Here is a 16,158-nt window from a genome sequence, read left to right on the forward strand (position 1 = left end):
CACTCAGGTAGTGGCCAAGGAGCACAAATAAGAGCACAAAGAGCCACAACAATTGCAGCTCATGAGCTCCCTGCAGCAGGCTCACGGTCAGCCTCCCTGCACATTGAGTCTCTTGTGCCTGCAACAGGAATTGGTATGTGAGCCCCCCCTTTCACTCAGCCCCTGAGGAGTTCTGCCTCCTTCTTCATCGGGAGAGCATCAGGCAGCCAGCCAAGGGTCAGCCCATCATACCCACAGTGTCATTCATCCCCTACACATTCACAGATTGGGAACGACATGTCATGCCAGCTCCAAATGAAGTCAGTCAACATTTTAACAGTGAGTACATTTATTGAGGTGTTTGAAGTTCTGCACTCCATTGGACACTGTTCATAATTTAAAGGCAAGAGCAAAACACTGTGACAGGCTCCAACTGGGATATTAAAAAACTCACAAAGTCATGTCACTTAAGAAATACAGTTAAATTGTTCAGTCATTTTGGTCTTCATCCCAGTCTTTCTTTCCTGATGGAGGCTTTGGGCCACCAGCTGGTTTTGCCATAATGATCTTGAAGAGAATAGAGAAGTAGAAAAAGCTAATGTTAAAATCAGGCTTGTACCCTTCTCCTACAGCCACATGATGCTGACTGCTAGCATTCACTACATCCATGCAATTTCCCTACTCTGAACCCAAGCCAGTGAATATCCATCTAATTGAGATATTAACAGCTTTTTTCTTTCTTGAGAATGTTAGAGGCTGAGCCCTGATACAGTAAAAAGAGGTATTTTACCTCATTTTTGCATGCAAAGTAAGACTTCAGTTAGTCTACAGAAAGTGAGTGCTTAAATAGGCCAACAGCAGACTAGTTTACAGGGTGCACACTGCAGAAAGGATTATCAAAGCTATTGTTCTCAATTGCTGTCTCCAAGTATCACACTTTAAAACCATGAAGTCCATCAGTCCTACCACGTTAAAGCTCATTCTCTGCCCTGGCTACATGGACAAGTAAGGCAAATCTGAACTTGCACTTATCATCCCTTCCATGAAAATTTGGATTCAGGAGCAGAATCCATTTGCAAAGGGCACGAATACAGGATGTAGCAATCAGCACACAGCAGAAGACAGCGGTGTTACGTGTTCTCAAGGAGCATACAATCTCCATGTGCTTGTCAATGAACTCATGCATGCACTCACAGATACCTCTCTGCTAGACACACAGAGCTTACTGCACTCTAGTTTTCAGGCTCATCTTTCCAGTCATCCTTATCCCAATGTCCTTGTTGCTTAGGGGCTTTTGGACCGCCTGCTGTTTTTGCCATAATAATCTACAAAAATTTTACATGCAAATTCATTTTTGCGAAGTTTCACAAAATAATGAAAGATTTTTATCCTCGAGACTGTAACCTCTATTTTTCCTAAAAACTGGATTTTCATGTAAAAATATAGGAGAGAAGTTTCTTCTACTAATGCTTGTTCCTACAGAAGTTAGGGTAACTCTCTGGATACAAATATAAACTTTTTTCAGAGTATCAACAAAATCTTTAAAAAAAAAATCCCAACAAACTTTAACAGTACTGCTATAGAAGCAGCCACATTCCAGATTACAAGCTCTTGAATAAATGCCTTCCTGGCTTCCAGAAATGAACAAGCCACATCCTGAAGTAGCATTATGTTTACACCTTCCATTTGCAGGAGATTCCACCTACTTGCAGGAGGATTCTGCCAGGTTTTAATTCAGCACCCAAATACACATAAACTTACCTGATCAACCCTTAGGACAGTTACTGCTGCATTTGTAGCTAGCTTGATACCCCAGAATTTTCCAAGATACGTGTCTAACACACCAGCTTCCAACATGTCCTTCACTGCAGCAGCTTCAGCCTGTCAGATGGGGAAAAAACATCATTTAAAACTTTCTCAGACTTTCACCTAGCAAGGTGGTATCACTTTTCTAATCTTATTCTTTCCCTTTAGAAAATCTTCATTCCTAATCCATTAGCAGGAAGCCAAAGTCAGTAATTTCTGAAGACCTACTGCCTGTCACATTAGTTCAGTATCCCCCTCCACCTCTGACATAAGGCCATTATACTATACTGAACCGAACTGATTGCTGATAAAAAGAACATTTTAAGATTCAATTCCAAAAAGTTATTATTCTAGACTGTGCAACACAGAGCTCCCAAAAATTTAAAATAATGTATAAATACTTCATACTGATAGAAGTACTATGAAGTACAACCCTGCACTGCAGGGCAACAAGTAACATCAGAGACTACTTACCTCAATATCAAATCCAACATTCTTCTTCCCTTCCTGATGCATGGCATAAAGTTTGGAGATGACCTCATTAGCCTTTACTCCAGAGTTTTCTGCCAGTGCTCGAGGAATGGCTTCAAATGCCTCAGCAAACTTCTTGATAGCATATTGGTCAAGCCCAGGACAAGTCTAAAATGAAGGTGAAAACTGTATCAGCATTTCAAAAACTGTAAGACAGGGAGGCATTTCCCCCCCACACTTGTTATTACACAAATATGTATGTTGGTATGAAATAATATCTGTATTTTTTGTAAGATGTGTGTGTGAAGATGAAAAGCCAAGAAGGCTGTTTGCCTCACCTCTCCATAAGATGTGATCTGCTTGGCTAATTCAATCTCTGTTGCACCACCTCCAGGAACAAGACGTTTATCCTGTGGAAAGACCACACCAAAACACAATGTTTTGCTTCAAGTATCCACTACTTCTTATTTTTTTAGGATTTTTCTAGTCTATCAAGAATGCAACAGAACTTTATTCCACACAGATTTATTTAGAATCCACTTCAGAACAAACATGCATTATAAGGGAAATCAACCAGAATTTACTCATTCGCTCCAATGTCTTTCAAGAAAAACAGCTTCTTTTGTAAAAACCAAAATAATAATGCAGAGGGTTGTGTGTCTCAGATTTTTTGGCTTTTTAAAAAAAAATTCAACTCCTGGTTAACTGTAACAGCATTCCTAGAATTTCTCATTTTTTCCATTATTTTGGTGGGAAATATCATCCAGGAAACCAATCTACTGTACACTAAGTTTAATATCTCAACAGGTATTACGAGGTGTTGGGATTTTTTGTTTTGTTTTCTTGCATTTTAAATTAAGCATTTTGTACATCCTTTGGCAAACCAGAATTTACTTATTAACTCTGGTCTCTTACCCCACAAAGTAATCATCATAAATCTTAATAAAGGACAACTCCTGGAGACAATCATAAATGCACAGCATTTGAATACATTTCTGTACTCAAAATCAATGTCCATGTCTTGGCATGTAGAGGATATTAAGATTCTAACAGTTTTAACAATTTTTGCATGCTGTTTTCCAAGGAAAACAGGAACATTCCTGTTTTACAGGAACATTTCTTTTTGTATCAAAAGAAGAAAAATTAAATAATAATATTTAAGACCACATAAACTGCTCACACAAAAAAAATCCTCTGTAAAACCAAGCTCTTCCATCCATAAAAACCTACCTGTATTATGTGGAAGAAGCATGAATTATCACCAATGAACTAGAAACTGAGTTTGCAACCAATCAGTTTCTCCTGATCCCAAGTGACAAAGCTATCTAGCTTTTCTTCTGTGTCTGCTTTCCAAGGAACATTACAAAACATTTAGGGAGTAAGTCAAGAAAGAGCTGACTGTCTTTAAAAAGTGGTAAAGGTAATCCATCTCCAAGCACTCACTCATTAGTGGAAAACTGAGTGCAGTTCATGTTAAACACCACCTTCCATGTACCCTGTGCTCACAACAAAATCAGTCTTCTCTACACAGCCCTCCACACCTCAGTACCACACAGCCACTCTCCAGCTCCAGAAGGCACCTAGGCAGATTAATATCTCCTGCCTTTGGTAGCAAATGAGCACAGAGCAGGCTCAAGCCTTGCCTCAAACTGATCCACTGCTCACTTTTGAAAACCCCAGTGTTCTCATTACTTACCCTTGTGAGTACTTTGAAAGTATTGACACCATCATCCACGGCTCTCTCTATGTCATCCATCAGATTATCTGTAGATCCACGAATGAGGATAGTAGAAATGGCTCCATCCTCCTTTTCTGTTCAGAGACATGCATTACTGAATTAATTCATTAATCTTATACCCAAAGCACATACAAACACTGCACAGCAGTGTTCTACAGAACATACATAGAACAGCAGTGTCAGCAGTTCTACAGAACATACATACCATGCTTAAACACCACAACCTGTGTATCCCCAACTTCTGATAAATACACACTATGGCAGTGACCCATTTCTTCAAGAGTGGGGGGAGTCTAGAGAGAAAAACATGAGTTAAGAACTGAACCTGCTCATCAGTTCTCATCCTCCTGCACCTCATTTGGGAAGTACATACCAGTCTGGGTAGGGCTGTTGCACCAACAGTTTTGCACAGTCTTCTCAGGTCCCACTTGGAGTTCAACCTTTAAAAACAAGTTTCCATAACAATGTTAACACGTGCAAAAATATTGTCTTAACGTGGCAAGTACATTTCATAAATCTGGTAGTCCAAATGTTTTCATGCTCTCCTAGTACCTACCTTACTAACATAAGATTGTACTTGTTGGCATAATGAAGAGCCATATCTGCCACTTTGCCACCTGTCACTACTACATTTGCACCACTATCAGCAATGGCCTTGACTTGCAAATCCATTAGATTTTCTTCTCCTTTACTGAAATTCATCAGTTCTTCAGCATTCTTTATTAGGACAGTGCCCTAGTAAAACACATACACTGTGAAAATGCAGCATTAAACCACATACCTGCAAGTTTCTGACAAACCATTTTGTCTCCCAACCTAACTGTAACCCTTAAGTCACCCTGTTTTGTAATACTGACACGCTCCCCCAAGCAACAGGGTAGAACAAGAGAGAAAAAAAATGAAATCACTAGGCAATTCTAGACAACCTTGGGGTTCAGAAATTCAAGCCATAGTTTGGCTCAAATAACCCAAAAAAACCAACACCATCTCCCCTATCTCAAAAACCCTGTGAAGCAATCAAGGTTCAGAACTTTTCTATACTAAGAAAATCAATATTCACCAAAATATCTCAATCGCCAAGTGTCGAAAATATTTATAGCTAAGTCTAAAAATAAGAGCACATATGCATAAATAGAGATGTAACTTATTTTGAGCTATAACATACCTTAGTTTCAGTTATCATACCATCAAAAGGGCAGGAATACACAGCTATTTTTGCATCTTTGACAGAAGTAACATCTCCTTCAGTTTCTTTTTTAAAAACCATGCCATGCAGTACTGAGGAAGCAGAAATACCAGCACCCTGAAAGGAAATAAATGGAATCTGAGACTTTTTACAAGGGCAAGTAGTAACTGGACAAGGGAGAATGGTTTCTCACTGAAAGAAAGTAAGTTTAGATTGAGTATCAGGAAAAAATTCTTCCCTGTGAGGGTGGTGAGGTCCTGGCAGCCCAGAGAAACTGTGGCTGCCCCATCCCTGGAAGTGTTCAAGGCCAGGCTGGACAGAGCTTGGAGCAACCTGGTCTAGTGGAAGATGGCCCTATCCATGGCAGGGGGCTGGAACTGGGTGATCTTTACGACACATTCCAGCCCAAACCAAACTGTTCTTTGATTCTGTGAATGGGGGAACATTGTATTTCTGACCATTTGTGAAAGCTGCAGAAAGCTGCCCTACTCTGCCTGAAAAGCAGACCTCAAGCATTTGGATGTATGTAACACCTTAAGTATGAGACTTCAGCTCATTCAGCAACAACAAATATTGTCTAACAGGCTCATATTTTAGATCACTTCCAATATTAATGATTTTTGTTTCTGAATGCTGCTACTGGGCATTAAACAAGAGAAAGAATAATTTCCAAAATTTAGTACACCTGCCACAACAAAATGAGAAAAGACTCTCTGGAAGTTCAAAGATGAACCCTCTTTACACTATTTACCTTAATAATTACAGCAAAGCCAACTACTTCAAACTTACCACAATTTTGCACACTCTGATATTATCAACGTTGAAATGACCAGAATCAGGAAGAATAGAAACTGGAAAAAAAAAGAAGAAAAATAATGAATATGTCTTGCCTAATGAATAAAGTAGAACAATGACACCATCAATAATGCCTGGAATTTTTCTGATCTACTTGATTTCAGTAGTTTGAGGTATCTGCCTAAATTCAAGACAATTATAACTTGCTAATAACTGGCATAAAGAGAAAATTTTGTTTTTAAAATGTAATAATCAGAAAGAAACATTTATTCAGGCTGCTCAGTTAATTTTGTTCAAATATGCACTCATACAGGTGGAGTCAAGAGGTAAGTCTAACCCAGAGTATTTAGAGAAATCACTGGAATTAAAAATGAAGGTTCTATCCCAAAAATCTACAGGGATAACAACTCAACAGAACTACAGTCTTACTTCCATTGTTCTGTGGCTGTGAACCAGCTTATGTGAAGCACGGTATGTTCTCCTTACAATGTAAAAAGAGGGAGAAAGATGGATTTCTGCACTAAAAGGGCTTGAAAGCTATTTCTAGAAATGCCTAGTAGGAAAGGCAAACCTTTTCTGAGCTACAATGCCAACGCAGAGTTCAACATGAGGAATATTACCCTCATTTCAGAGGAAAAGCATTCCATCCAACCCAACCTGCTGAACTAACCATCCTTCCTATCTTCCATGAAGATGTAAGGACCATAACCAAACCCACTCAGTTTTTCAGCTGTTCCAGCCCCACTCACCACAGGCCTGAGCAATAAGCTTTGCCAAGAACCGTTCATTGCCGTATTGTTTGCTCATGACTGACGTGTACAACAAAGATGCCACCTCTTCAACATCTCGAAGGTTCTTTGCAGAACAGCACACCAAATCTGGAAGAATTTCTAGGGCTTTCTTGCAAGCCTTTTCATATCCTTCAATCACCTGTGCAGCAAACAGTAAATATTCACTACAAGACTTCACACTGCTTTTAACTGCTTTTCAAATAGCCATAAAACTTTAACAGATGCAAGTTTACAAGGGAAGCGAGCCATCAGCAGAACACATGGTTCCCCTTCAAACATCTTTATGTAAAAAATTAGGTGGGAAGAAAGCAGATGATTTCACAGTATTATGACCCAAGAACACTGATAAACAGCCATCTGGATTCAAGCTCTGTGAACTGTAATGAGAATATAACTTGCCTCTGAGACAGACAACCCCATCCTCAGAAGGTCTTCTGCTAACTCCAGAAGAACTCCAGCAAAAACAAGGACAAAATTTGTTCCATCTCCAACCTCTTGTTCTTGCATGTGTGAAGCCATCACAAGCATTTTTGCAGCAGGATGCTGGACCTTTAAAAGAAATTACACATCTTGGTGACTAACAAACACACCACCCAAGACTGCAGCTTCAGGCACTTCCTATGCATCTTTCTAAGCTCTCTTATTTGGAAGACTGATATTAGATATCTCAAATTGTACCTAGAGATATGAAGAATGCATGAAATTGGAAAAGAGAGCCACACAGATATTCTTAATTGGCTAACTTCTCCAGTAAGAAAAAGAAGAAATATATATTAAAAAAAAAAATCAGAGAACTGAACATTGCCACTACAACACGAATTAGATATCCTTGACATTGGTTCTGAGCTACTTTCACAGGATGCAGTGGCTCCACAACTGATTTCTGCAACAGGAAAACACTCTGGAGTTTAGATCTTCAGATTGAATTCATGTGTAATATACAAAATACACATATAAATAACAGTCTCATTCTAAGAGGGGAGAGTGTGGGAGGGTTCTGCTTAAAGATTGCACTGCTTCACTTTTCTTTCAAATAGATAAATGCAATAAAATACCAAATTCCTGAATACTTATACCTGCCATTTGATTGAAAGTAACATGCAAAACATATCAGAGCAGGTCACTAGTATGCAGATTATATTTTTTTAAAAACAGAACTGAGACTTCCACAGTAACTTTACTCATACTGAACACCAACACAATGTATTCAATAAGTAAATACTTCATACTTACACAGTCTCTATCACTAAGTATAAAATTCAGTAAAATATCTGTGTTATGTCACAAATATAAATTTGAAGTCGCAGGAAGAATTAGGAAAGTCTTTTCATACCTTCACAGTATTTACTGAAGTGTGCTGCTACAGCCTCAGATTCCTAAATTCAATTGATGGATTCTAAGTAGTCAGGAGAACATGTCAAGCAACAACACTGGGAGATTAACTCAACAGCTATGTCAGGCAGACTTTTCCTAACCACTGCATTTCTAGACATAGGCCTCTTTTAAACCTACTGGTTTTGGGGGAAAGTAAGGAATTATTAAGTATCTCCTACAATTATTAATGCTGCTTCACAAAAGAATTATATTCTTCACTGTGGACCTCAAATTCAGTGAAAAAAGTAAATGAGTTCCAAAGTGACATATGTAAATAATCTGTCAGAGTGACCTTTCCTTACTGACAGTCAGAATCACAACAGCCCATGAGCAGAAACTCTGGTTCTCACCTGACTGAAGCAAGAAAACTTACCTCTAACTCTCTCAGGATAGTAGCAGCATCATTTGTAACAAAAAGCTTTTCCAGATGATTGATAACCATTTTGTTCATTCCTAAATGGGAAAACAAAACAATTGATAAAAATAATTCCTTATACAAATAGTATTTTGTACACAGACACTGTCTCCTAACTTTCAGGTGTATCTTGCACATTAAAATGGTTAGCTCTGTTTCTAATTTAAGAACTTCAAAACATTTTTGTGAAATAATACTTGAAGTGTAGGACATTAAGGAAAAATCAGTAATTTCTGAATAAGCAGTTTTCGGTTCTGAAATTCCAGCACATAATTTAATTAAATGATACAGGAGAATATTTTGTTTCCAACCATCTGACTGAACAAGATTATGTTCACTATGACTACCTACCATGTTATCATGTTTCCTTTAATTTTTATGCTTTTTCATATATTTTATACCGTGTTTCAAAGAGAACACAGTAAGTGCTACAAAAACCTGGCAAAAGCATAACTCAAGCATAACTCAACTGAACTCTTGAGCATCACTCAAGAGCAGTCAAAACAAAATCTGTTTTCTACAGTCACAAAGAAACAGTCACATATTTGCAGTTTTAGAGCAAGTCCAATGTGTTTCCCCCAGAAACAAACAGCTGCTTCTTTGTCAGGGTATGTTTAGCCTCCAAACATAGCATTTGTCTCAAAAATGCAGCAATAATTTTAGGATTTATTTACCATTTGGTCCATATGCTGTACGGGTGGTTTGAGCAAGTTCTTTGCATGCCTGGATGTTTCTATAGACAGCTTCTTCTAGTCCTGAATAATGCTAAAGAGAACAATGATCAGAATTAGGCTAACAAAAAAAAGTGATGAACTAGTAATTTCTCATCAAAGCAGTGTCAATCTTCTGAGTCCCTCAAAGTTTCTTATTAATATACATTTGATATTTCACATACAGTTTAAACAGACACCAAACCTTACCCAAAGACAGTGAGAGCTATTGTGTACACCTTCTCAACTAGGCAGCTCAGCAGGCACAAAAAGCTTCCAAAGAAAAATCTGAACAGTGACTTGACTTGCAATACAGTTTGCATCCCCACAGTCTTCCAAAAAAGTTTTGTGACATGCCAAAAAGAAAGAGAAAACAACCAAGACCCAGCTGGAGAGGGGCAAGGGTTTCTGTACATGCTTCTTTACTCACACCTTTGTATGCTACAAAAATAATTTAACTCAGTGCTACATTCAAAACATGTGCAGTTTGAAAATTCAGAAGCAGAATGATTAAGCAAAATATCTGTGCTTGAGAAGGCAATCAGCCTGGCTTCAGTTTGGAAACCTTAAGACAAGATGGGATCCCCAGAAAGGACCTTAAGAAAGAAAAGGCAGGATAAAAAGTACTGGGCAGCCTGTTAGAGAAGGGAGAAAAGTAGCAATAACCAAACATCTTAAGAGTGCCAGCTGCCTCCTCATTTTGCAGAAAACAACTCTTGCTGTTCTGGCCTTGAATTTTCTACCACTGAGGCCACTCTGCTTCCCTGTTCTGCCCCTGCCCTGAACGTCTGCCGTTATTTGGCTCCAAGAAGGATTCTAAAAAGAAACACAAAGGGCTTTCAGAGCTGCTACCTTCACTCTTCTTTCTATAAAGTAGCAGCAAATGGAAAACTTTCCTATTTTCCCTCTTTCTTGGAGAGAGGGACTTTGGATAAGGGCCTGGAGAGACAGGACAAGGGGCAATGGCTTCACATTGAAAGAAAGTATGTTTAGATTAAGTGTTAGGAAGCCCTGAAATTCTTCCCTGTGAGGGTGGTGAGGCCCTGGCACAGATTTCCCAGAAAAAATGTAGATGCACAATCCTGGAAATGTCCAAGACCAGATGGGGCTTAGAGCTAAATGATCTTTAAGGTTACTTCCAATCCAAACTCTTCTACTGATTCTATGAATAAAAAAGAAAAAACACCACACCTTCTTGCTTTCTGCCCACTTTTCAAAGAAAGCTTCTCCTTTATTAAAACACAGTCCTTCAACTCTACCAAAATCTTAATTATGTTAACATTAAATACAGTGAAAGCGGATTTATTGGCAAGAAAATATATAGAAAACATTTCATTGTTCTGCATCGATTACAAAGGTACCAAAAAAAAAAACAGAGAACGACCCGGATACTTCTGAGCAGCTTCAATTACAGGCTGAATGTTGCTGCCCAGCCCCTGCCAGAGCTCTGGGACCAGAGCCGGGCCCTGGCGCATCCCGGGGCCGGGATGCAGCGGCAGGGCCAGGCCCAGGGCAGGGCGGGCAGCGCGATCCCGGCCCGCAGAGATTTCTGGAAGGCCGCGTGCGCCGGGCGCCGCCCCGCAGGGCGGGCAGGCCCCGATCCCCGCAGCGCCCGGGGCCGGGAGCAGGGGCAGCCCCGGGCCGGGAGCGGGGCACGGCGCGAACCCCCGGCCCCCGCCCCGCGGGACACGTGGTGCCGCCGGGCCCTGCCGGCCTGCCGGGGCTTTTCCCGCACCGCCACCCCGAGACTCCTCCCGCACCCGTCCGTCCATCTATCCGCGCGTCCATCCTAAGGCGGTCTCACCTTCGCCCCCTCCTTGAGCATCTGGGCGAAGCCCGGGGCCTTGGGGACGTGCAGCGCCATCTCCGCTCCGCTCCGTGCGCGGCTACGGCGGCGGGCGGCGGCGGCGGGAGCGCGCGGGGCACGGCGGGAGCGCGGGGCCGCGCAGGCGCGGGGCGGGCGGGCCGGGGCCGGGGCCGGGCCGCCCCTCAGGCCGCGGGGGCCCCCTTAGGCCGGGCCGGGTTCGCCGCCGGGTGAGCACCGGACCGGTGGGATGGCTCCCTCTCTCTTTCCGTGTCCAGGTCAGGAGACCGTCGCCCGGGCGTTCCTCGGTACGCTTTGCGATGGAAGTTCCAGGAACAGCGCGGAGTTTTCATGGCCACCGATGATAAACGTCATAAAACTGAGCCGACTCCTGTCAGGCGTTTCACTTAGTACCTACTTCTCTACATGGAAGCACAATGCGCAGATAGGAAAAATAAGCATCATAGAATCACACCGTGATTTGAGTCAAAAGGGACCTTGAAGCTGATACAGTTTCAACCCCTGCCATGGGCAGGGATACCTTGCACTAGGCTGGATTGTTCCAAGCCCCGTCCAAACACATCCCTGGCCTTGAACACTTCCAGGGATGGGGCAGCCACAGCTGCTCTTGACAGCCTGTGCCAGGGCCTCACCACCCTCACAGGGAAGGCTTTCTTCCAATACCCAATCTAAATCTGCTTGCTTTCATTTTGAAGCTGTTAGGAAAATTACTCCACAAACACCAGAGGCTTATGTCCAAAAAGGAGACAGAGGAGTCCTTTCTGGCTTTATTCGAATAAAGGGAGAGGCCATGGGGCATTGCCCTGGGATTGCTCAAATTTTTGGAGGATGCAGCCTCCTTTTTATCCTAATTTCCCTTCTCTCTTTCCCCATTGGCTGAGGTACTTGAGAGGTACAGACTTCCCGGAACGCCTGATCCCAAAGATTTCCCTCTAATTTATAACACTCCCTTTTAATTTTTAATTCTTACAGAATTTAGGGGGTTTTCTTCCCCATTGTTTCTTTCATCTCTTAATTCTAATTTCATTTTTCAGCAAACCTAAAGTTTATTTGTAAAAGCAAATATCTTTTTCCATTAATCAATCAGTGGAATCCTTCCCATTGTTTCTTTTATCTCCCAGTGCTAGTTTTATCTACCAGCAGACCCACAGCTTGTTTGTAAAGAAAAATCCGCTATTCCTCTCAAATCCATTTCCCCTTGTCCTGTTACTGTCCACAAAAATCAGACTCATAACTTGGTGTGCAACATGCCAATAATTAAACGCTCAAGATACACAATTTATTTCAGAATTGCACAAGCCTGGGTGCTCAATGGTCTTCCATAAATAATGCATGGTAACTATGAAAACTTTTTACTATAAATACATTTCAGCAAACAATGGAGTTAGTGTTCATTGGCTGCAAGTTACACAGTTCTCTTATGCTTGAATAACTCTTGTATTTTGCCCTAATTCTACAAGTCTTGGTATATTTTTTTCTCATTATAATCTACATTCTCACAAGTCTTTGTATAAATTTTTCTCATTATAATCTACATTCTCTCTGTGCCATTGCTGTCTTCTACTGTCTCCAGGTATTTGTAAGAAGTTTAACCAAAACAACTGCCAGATTCTGCACCTGGGATGAGGCAGCCCCACATGTATGGACAGACTGGGGAGCAAGACACTGGAGAGCAGCACTGGGGAAAGGGACCTGGGGATTCTCGTCTACAGAAAGTTGGATATGAGTCACAAGAGGGCCAGCTGTGTCCTAGGGGGTGTCAGGCCCAGCATCTCCAGCTGTGCCAAGGAGGGGATTGTCCTGCTCTGCTGGGCTCTGCTCTGTACTGGAGCAGCCTCACCTCAGGTGCTGGGGGCAGTTCTGGGCACCCCAATATCAGCAGGCTATTAAGCTATTAGGGAACATCCACAGGAGAGCTACAGAGATGGTGAAGGGTGTTGAGAAGAAGCCCTGCAAGGAGTGGCTGCAGTCACTTGGCTTGTCCAGCCTGAAGGAGAGGTGGCTGAGAGGTGTTGTTATTTAGGAATGGTACTCCCCAATTTTTTGCTTTTGCTTCCACTTGCATTGAAACTATGTCCTCACTGTCCTCCCTTTCCATCCTACCCCAGCACACAGTGGGATGGAGAGGAGAACAGGCAGCATAAGAGGTAAAGATCACAGGTTGAGGTAAGAGCAATTTACTGGAACACCAATGAGTTCAGAAAACAAGCACTAACAGCAACAGTACTTCTGACAGAGAAAATCAGCAATCCACACAGAACCCCCCCAAGAGCAGACAATACCTGACTGTTCCCTCCACAGCACTTACTCCACTGGACTTCAGTGATCCTTGTGGGTCCCCCCCAATGCAGGACACTTCTTCGATGCTATGATTTCTGAACTGCCCTCTTGGCACAGTGCTTTTATCAAAGCTTGTGCTACCTACCTTTTTTAAAGCCAGAATACCACTAAAACCATAATATATATGTATGCTTGTGACTATGAATATAGACAATATCTATGTATTAAGCTGTATTGAATTAACACTAAAACATCTCTTTATGTTAAAACCAGGATTTCTTTGGGACTGTCTAATCACAACTTTGACTTGGCCTTGATCTTTTTTTAGCCATGCATCTACACCATTTATTTTCTGCATAGACATTGACATGCTAAAGGACCATGCAAAGGTCAGAGGGTTGGCTATTGGCTGCACTTTCACCACCCAAAATCTATAATTGTGCACATGGAAATCCCCAGCTTATCTGTAGGCACTTGTCTGTCAAATTCTGGGAGGGTAAAATTTTAACATGATCTTTTTTCTTATGAACATGAAGTTCATAAGAAAGACAGAATATTATTTTTTGTTTGCTTATTCAGCTATGGAATAGAAGGGTTTGAAAAGCATCTGCTGAAGTGTGAGTAGAACAATTGTGTTTCACCAATAATACTGGCCAGTGAAAAAAATGTAAGAAAATGTAAGTGGCATCTTGAGGGAAGGCTAAGGGTCATGTGGGGTTTGCAGAGAATCATGCTTAAACCTGAAAAAAAAAATTGTGAACCACATAGTGCTGAAAATTCTCGTAGTAACAGCAGCAGCAGTTACTTTAGCTTTCCCCCAGAATGTATTTATGTCACTTGTAATGTAAGGGGAAGGAACAGACTAATCAACTAGAGTATGTCCAGTCAGCTAAGTACTACTTTGGTCATTGCTCTATGGGTCCTGGGTTAAACACTGCCCTCATCCTGGGCTTCTCTCACTTGTGCAGAGGATTGCAAGCTAAACAGGTGTAAGGACTCACAGTGCAAAAAGGGGAAACTGTTTTTGTGTATGTGTGAATCTGCACTGTCTGGGAAGCAAAGGGACAACCAGTAACTAAGGAGTACCTCCCAGGCAGATTTGGTCTCTTCACCCACCCAGGGAAGCAAAGGGAAACACAGCAAAGGCTGTGTGGTTGTGTAACTTAAGTCTGTACCTCCCTGTAGTGGTTTTCTGGTCCCTTCACAAAATGACTGAAAACCTCAGTGCAAAAGCTAAGCTGAATTTTATGCTCTACTATCTAAACATAATGCCAAACCTTCTCCAGGAGGAGAAGAATGGGCACAAAATAACTGGTTTAATTTGGAAAATGTTCTTGATAGAGTATGTTCTTTACAACATGAAACAAAATTTAAACTAGGCAAAAATAAAACTATTTTATGCTCAGTTTTGGGAGCTTGTCTTACAGCAGCTATAGAAAGTCACCTTAAGTGAAGAAGTGAGGAAAATCAATAATAGACTCCCTTCAAAACTTAGTGTAAATTTTGCAAAAGCAATTAGATGAACAAAGAAATGAAAATCATTTATTATGGGCTGCCTTGAGAGATGAATATTTTAAGAATTCACAGAATGCTGATTCCTCAACAGAGGCAGAGGAGAAGGAAACTCCTCACATTAATCAAAATTACCCTCAAAAATAATTAACTCTGATGAAAAATTGTGGGGAACACTGCTGTTGTAGCTTGAGACCTCTAATTAAAACAGAATACAACTATATCAATGACGAAGATCTTGACTTGCACATAAAAAAGGAGTAAGGGCAGAGACAGAGTATGTAATTTGAGTGTCTCGCGCTGGGGGACATCAAATTGATTTGTCTGAACAGGAGGCCAGTGGATATTGGGGACATGGAGTTTTCTTAACATCAGGAGATAAGCATCACACATGGTCCCTGACACAGTGTACAGCTTTATGGGCCAGGGCAATGAACCCCTTGGAAAGGGGAGACCCTTTAGCCATAGTTGGTACCCCCGACCAACTCCTGGAAAGCATTCACAAAGCTGCCTGCTTGCAAATAATGCATGAAAGAAAATTAACTACAGGCTATGAGTCACCCATGCAATTACCTGTAAAGCCTGAAATTCTGCCCCCTTTAATTCGAGGCCTTCCAGAATCACTTAAACCCACAGCAATTCTTCTTCAAATAACCATAGCAGCTATATCTCCTGTAGAAGGAACAGATAGATTTCTTAGTAACAAGAACGACCCATTTGTTCCCCTTTATGACTTGCTGAGGAAAGGGGTGAAATGGAATTGGACTCCTTCTCACAAGGAAGCATTGCAATTGCAGATTTTTGAAGAAACAGCTCACCAAGCACTGAGCCCTATCCATGCTACAGGTCCTTTCCAGGTGGAATGGGCACTTGCCTCCTCAAGGCTGTCTGTACACAGGGCTGGCAGCGGGGTCCTAGGGGTCCAACAAGGCCTCTTGGTTTTTATTCCTGTGGTTTCAAAGATCCTGAGAAGAGATACACTACCTGGGAAAAAGGATTGTTTGTGGTTAGCTTAGCTCTCATAGAAGTGGAGAAAATTGCACGACAACAACCAATTGTATTGAGAGGCCCTTTCAAAGTTATTAAGACAGTCAGTACTAAGACCCCCCCACCTGACAGGGTGGCCCAGAGGGCCTCAGTTAGAAAGTGGTATGCTCAGATTGAACGTTACTCTAGCATCTTCTCAATAACAAAAGGAGCTGTAAAAAAATTAGTGATACAAGAAACCGAGAGCTTGGGTAGCAGCCATGACAAACCTGCGTCTGTAACTAAAGTA

At 41.5% G+C, this 16,158-nt stretch overlaps 1 protein-coding gene and 1 pseudogene across 2 annotated transcripts; one reads left to right on the forward strand and one right to left on the reverse strand.

The window, feature by feature from the left end:
- Positions 1-310: 310 nt before the first annotated feature.
- CCT8 (chaperonin containing TCP1 subunit 8) lies at positions 311-11,230 on the reverse strand. 2 transcript variants are annotated; one of them, XM_071433576.1, is made up of 15 exons: positions 11,070-11,230; positions 9,230-9,320; positions 8,514-8,593; positions 7,166-7,315; positions 6,725-6,905; positions 5,970-6,031; positions 5,160-5,297; positions 4,551-4,729; positions 4,368-4,434; positions 4,200-4,287; positions 3,953-4,068; positions 2,595-2,666; positions 2,260-2,424; positions 1,741-1,860; positions 311-546 (listed from the first exon to the last, which is right to left on the reverse strand). In XM_071433576.1, exons 1-15 carry the CDS (start codon positions 11,127-11,129, stop codon positions 469-471), a joined length of 1,647 nt encoding a protein of 548 aa, XP_071289677.1. In that variant the 5' UTR covers positions 11,130-11,230; the 3' UTR covers positions 311-468. The 2 variants fall into 2 exon arrangements, with proteins under 2 accessions (XP_071289677.1, XP_071289676.1); XM_071433575.1 differs by lacking the exon at positions 311-546 and adding an exon at positions 590-1,304.
- A 1,784-nt stretch (positions 11,231-13,014) lies between these two features.
- Positions 13,015-15,898, forward strand: LOC139593237 (uncharacterized; annotated as a pseudogene).
- Positions 15,899-16,158: the final 260 nt, after the last annotated feature.

The sequence above is a fragment of the Agelaius tricolor genome, unplaced genomic scaffold, assembly GCF_023055355.1.
Source record: "Agelaius tricolor isolate 1412-34295 unplaced genomic scaffold, bAgeTri1.0.p SCAF_9, whole genome shotgun sequence".
NCBI lineage: Eukaryota > Metazoa > Chordata > Aves > Passeriformes > Icteridae > Agelaius > Agelaius tricolor.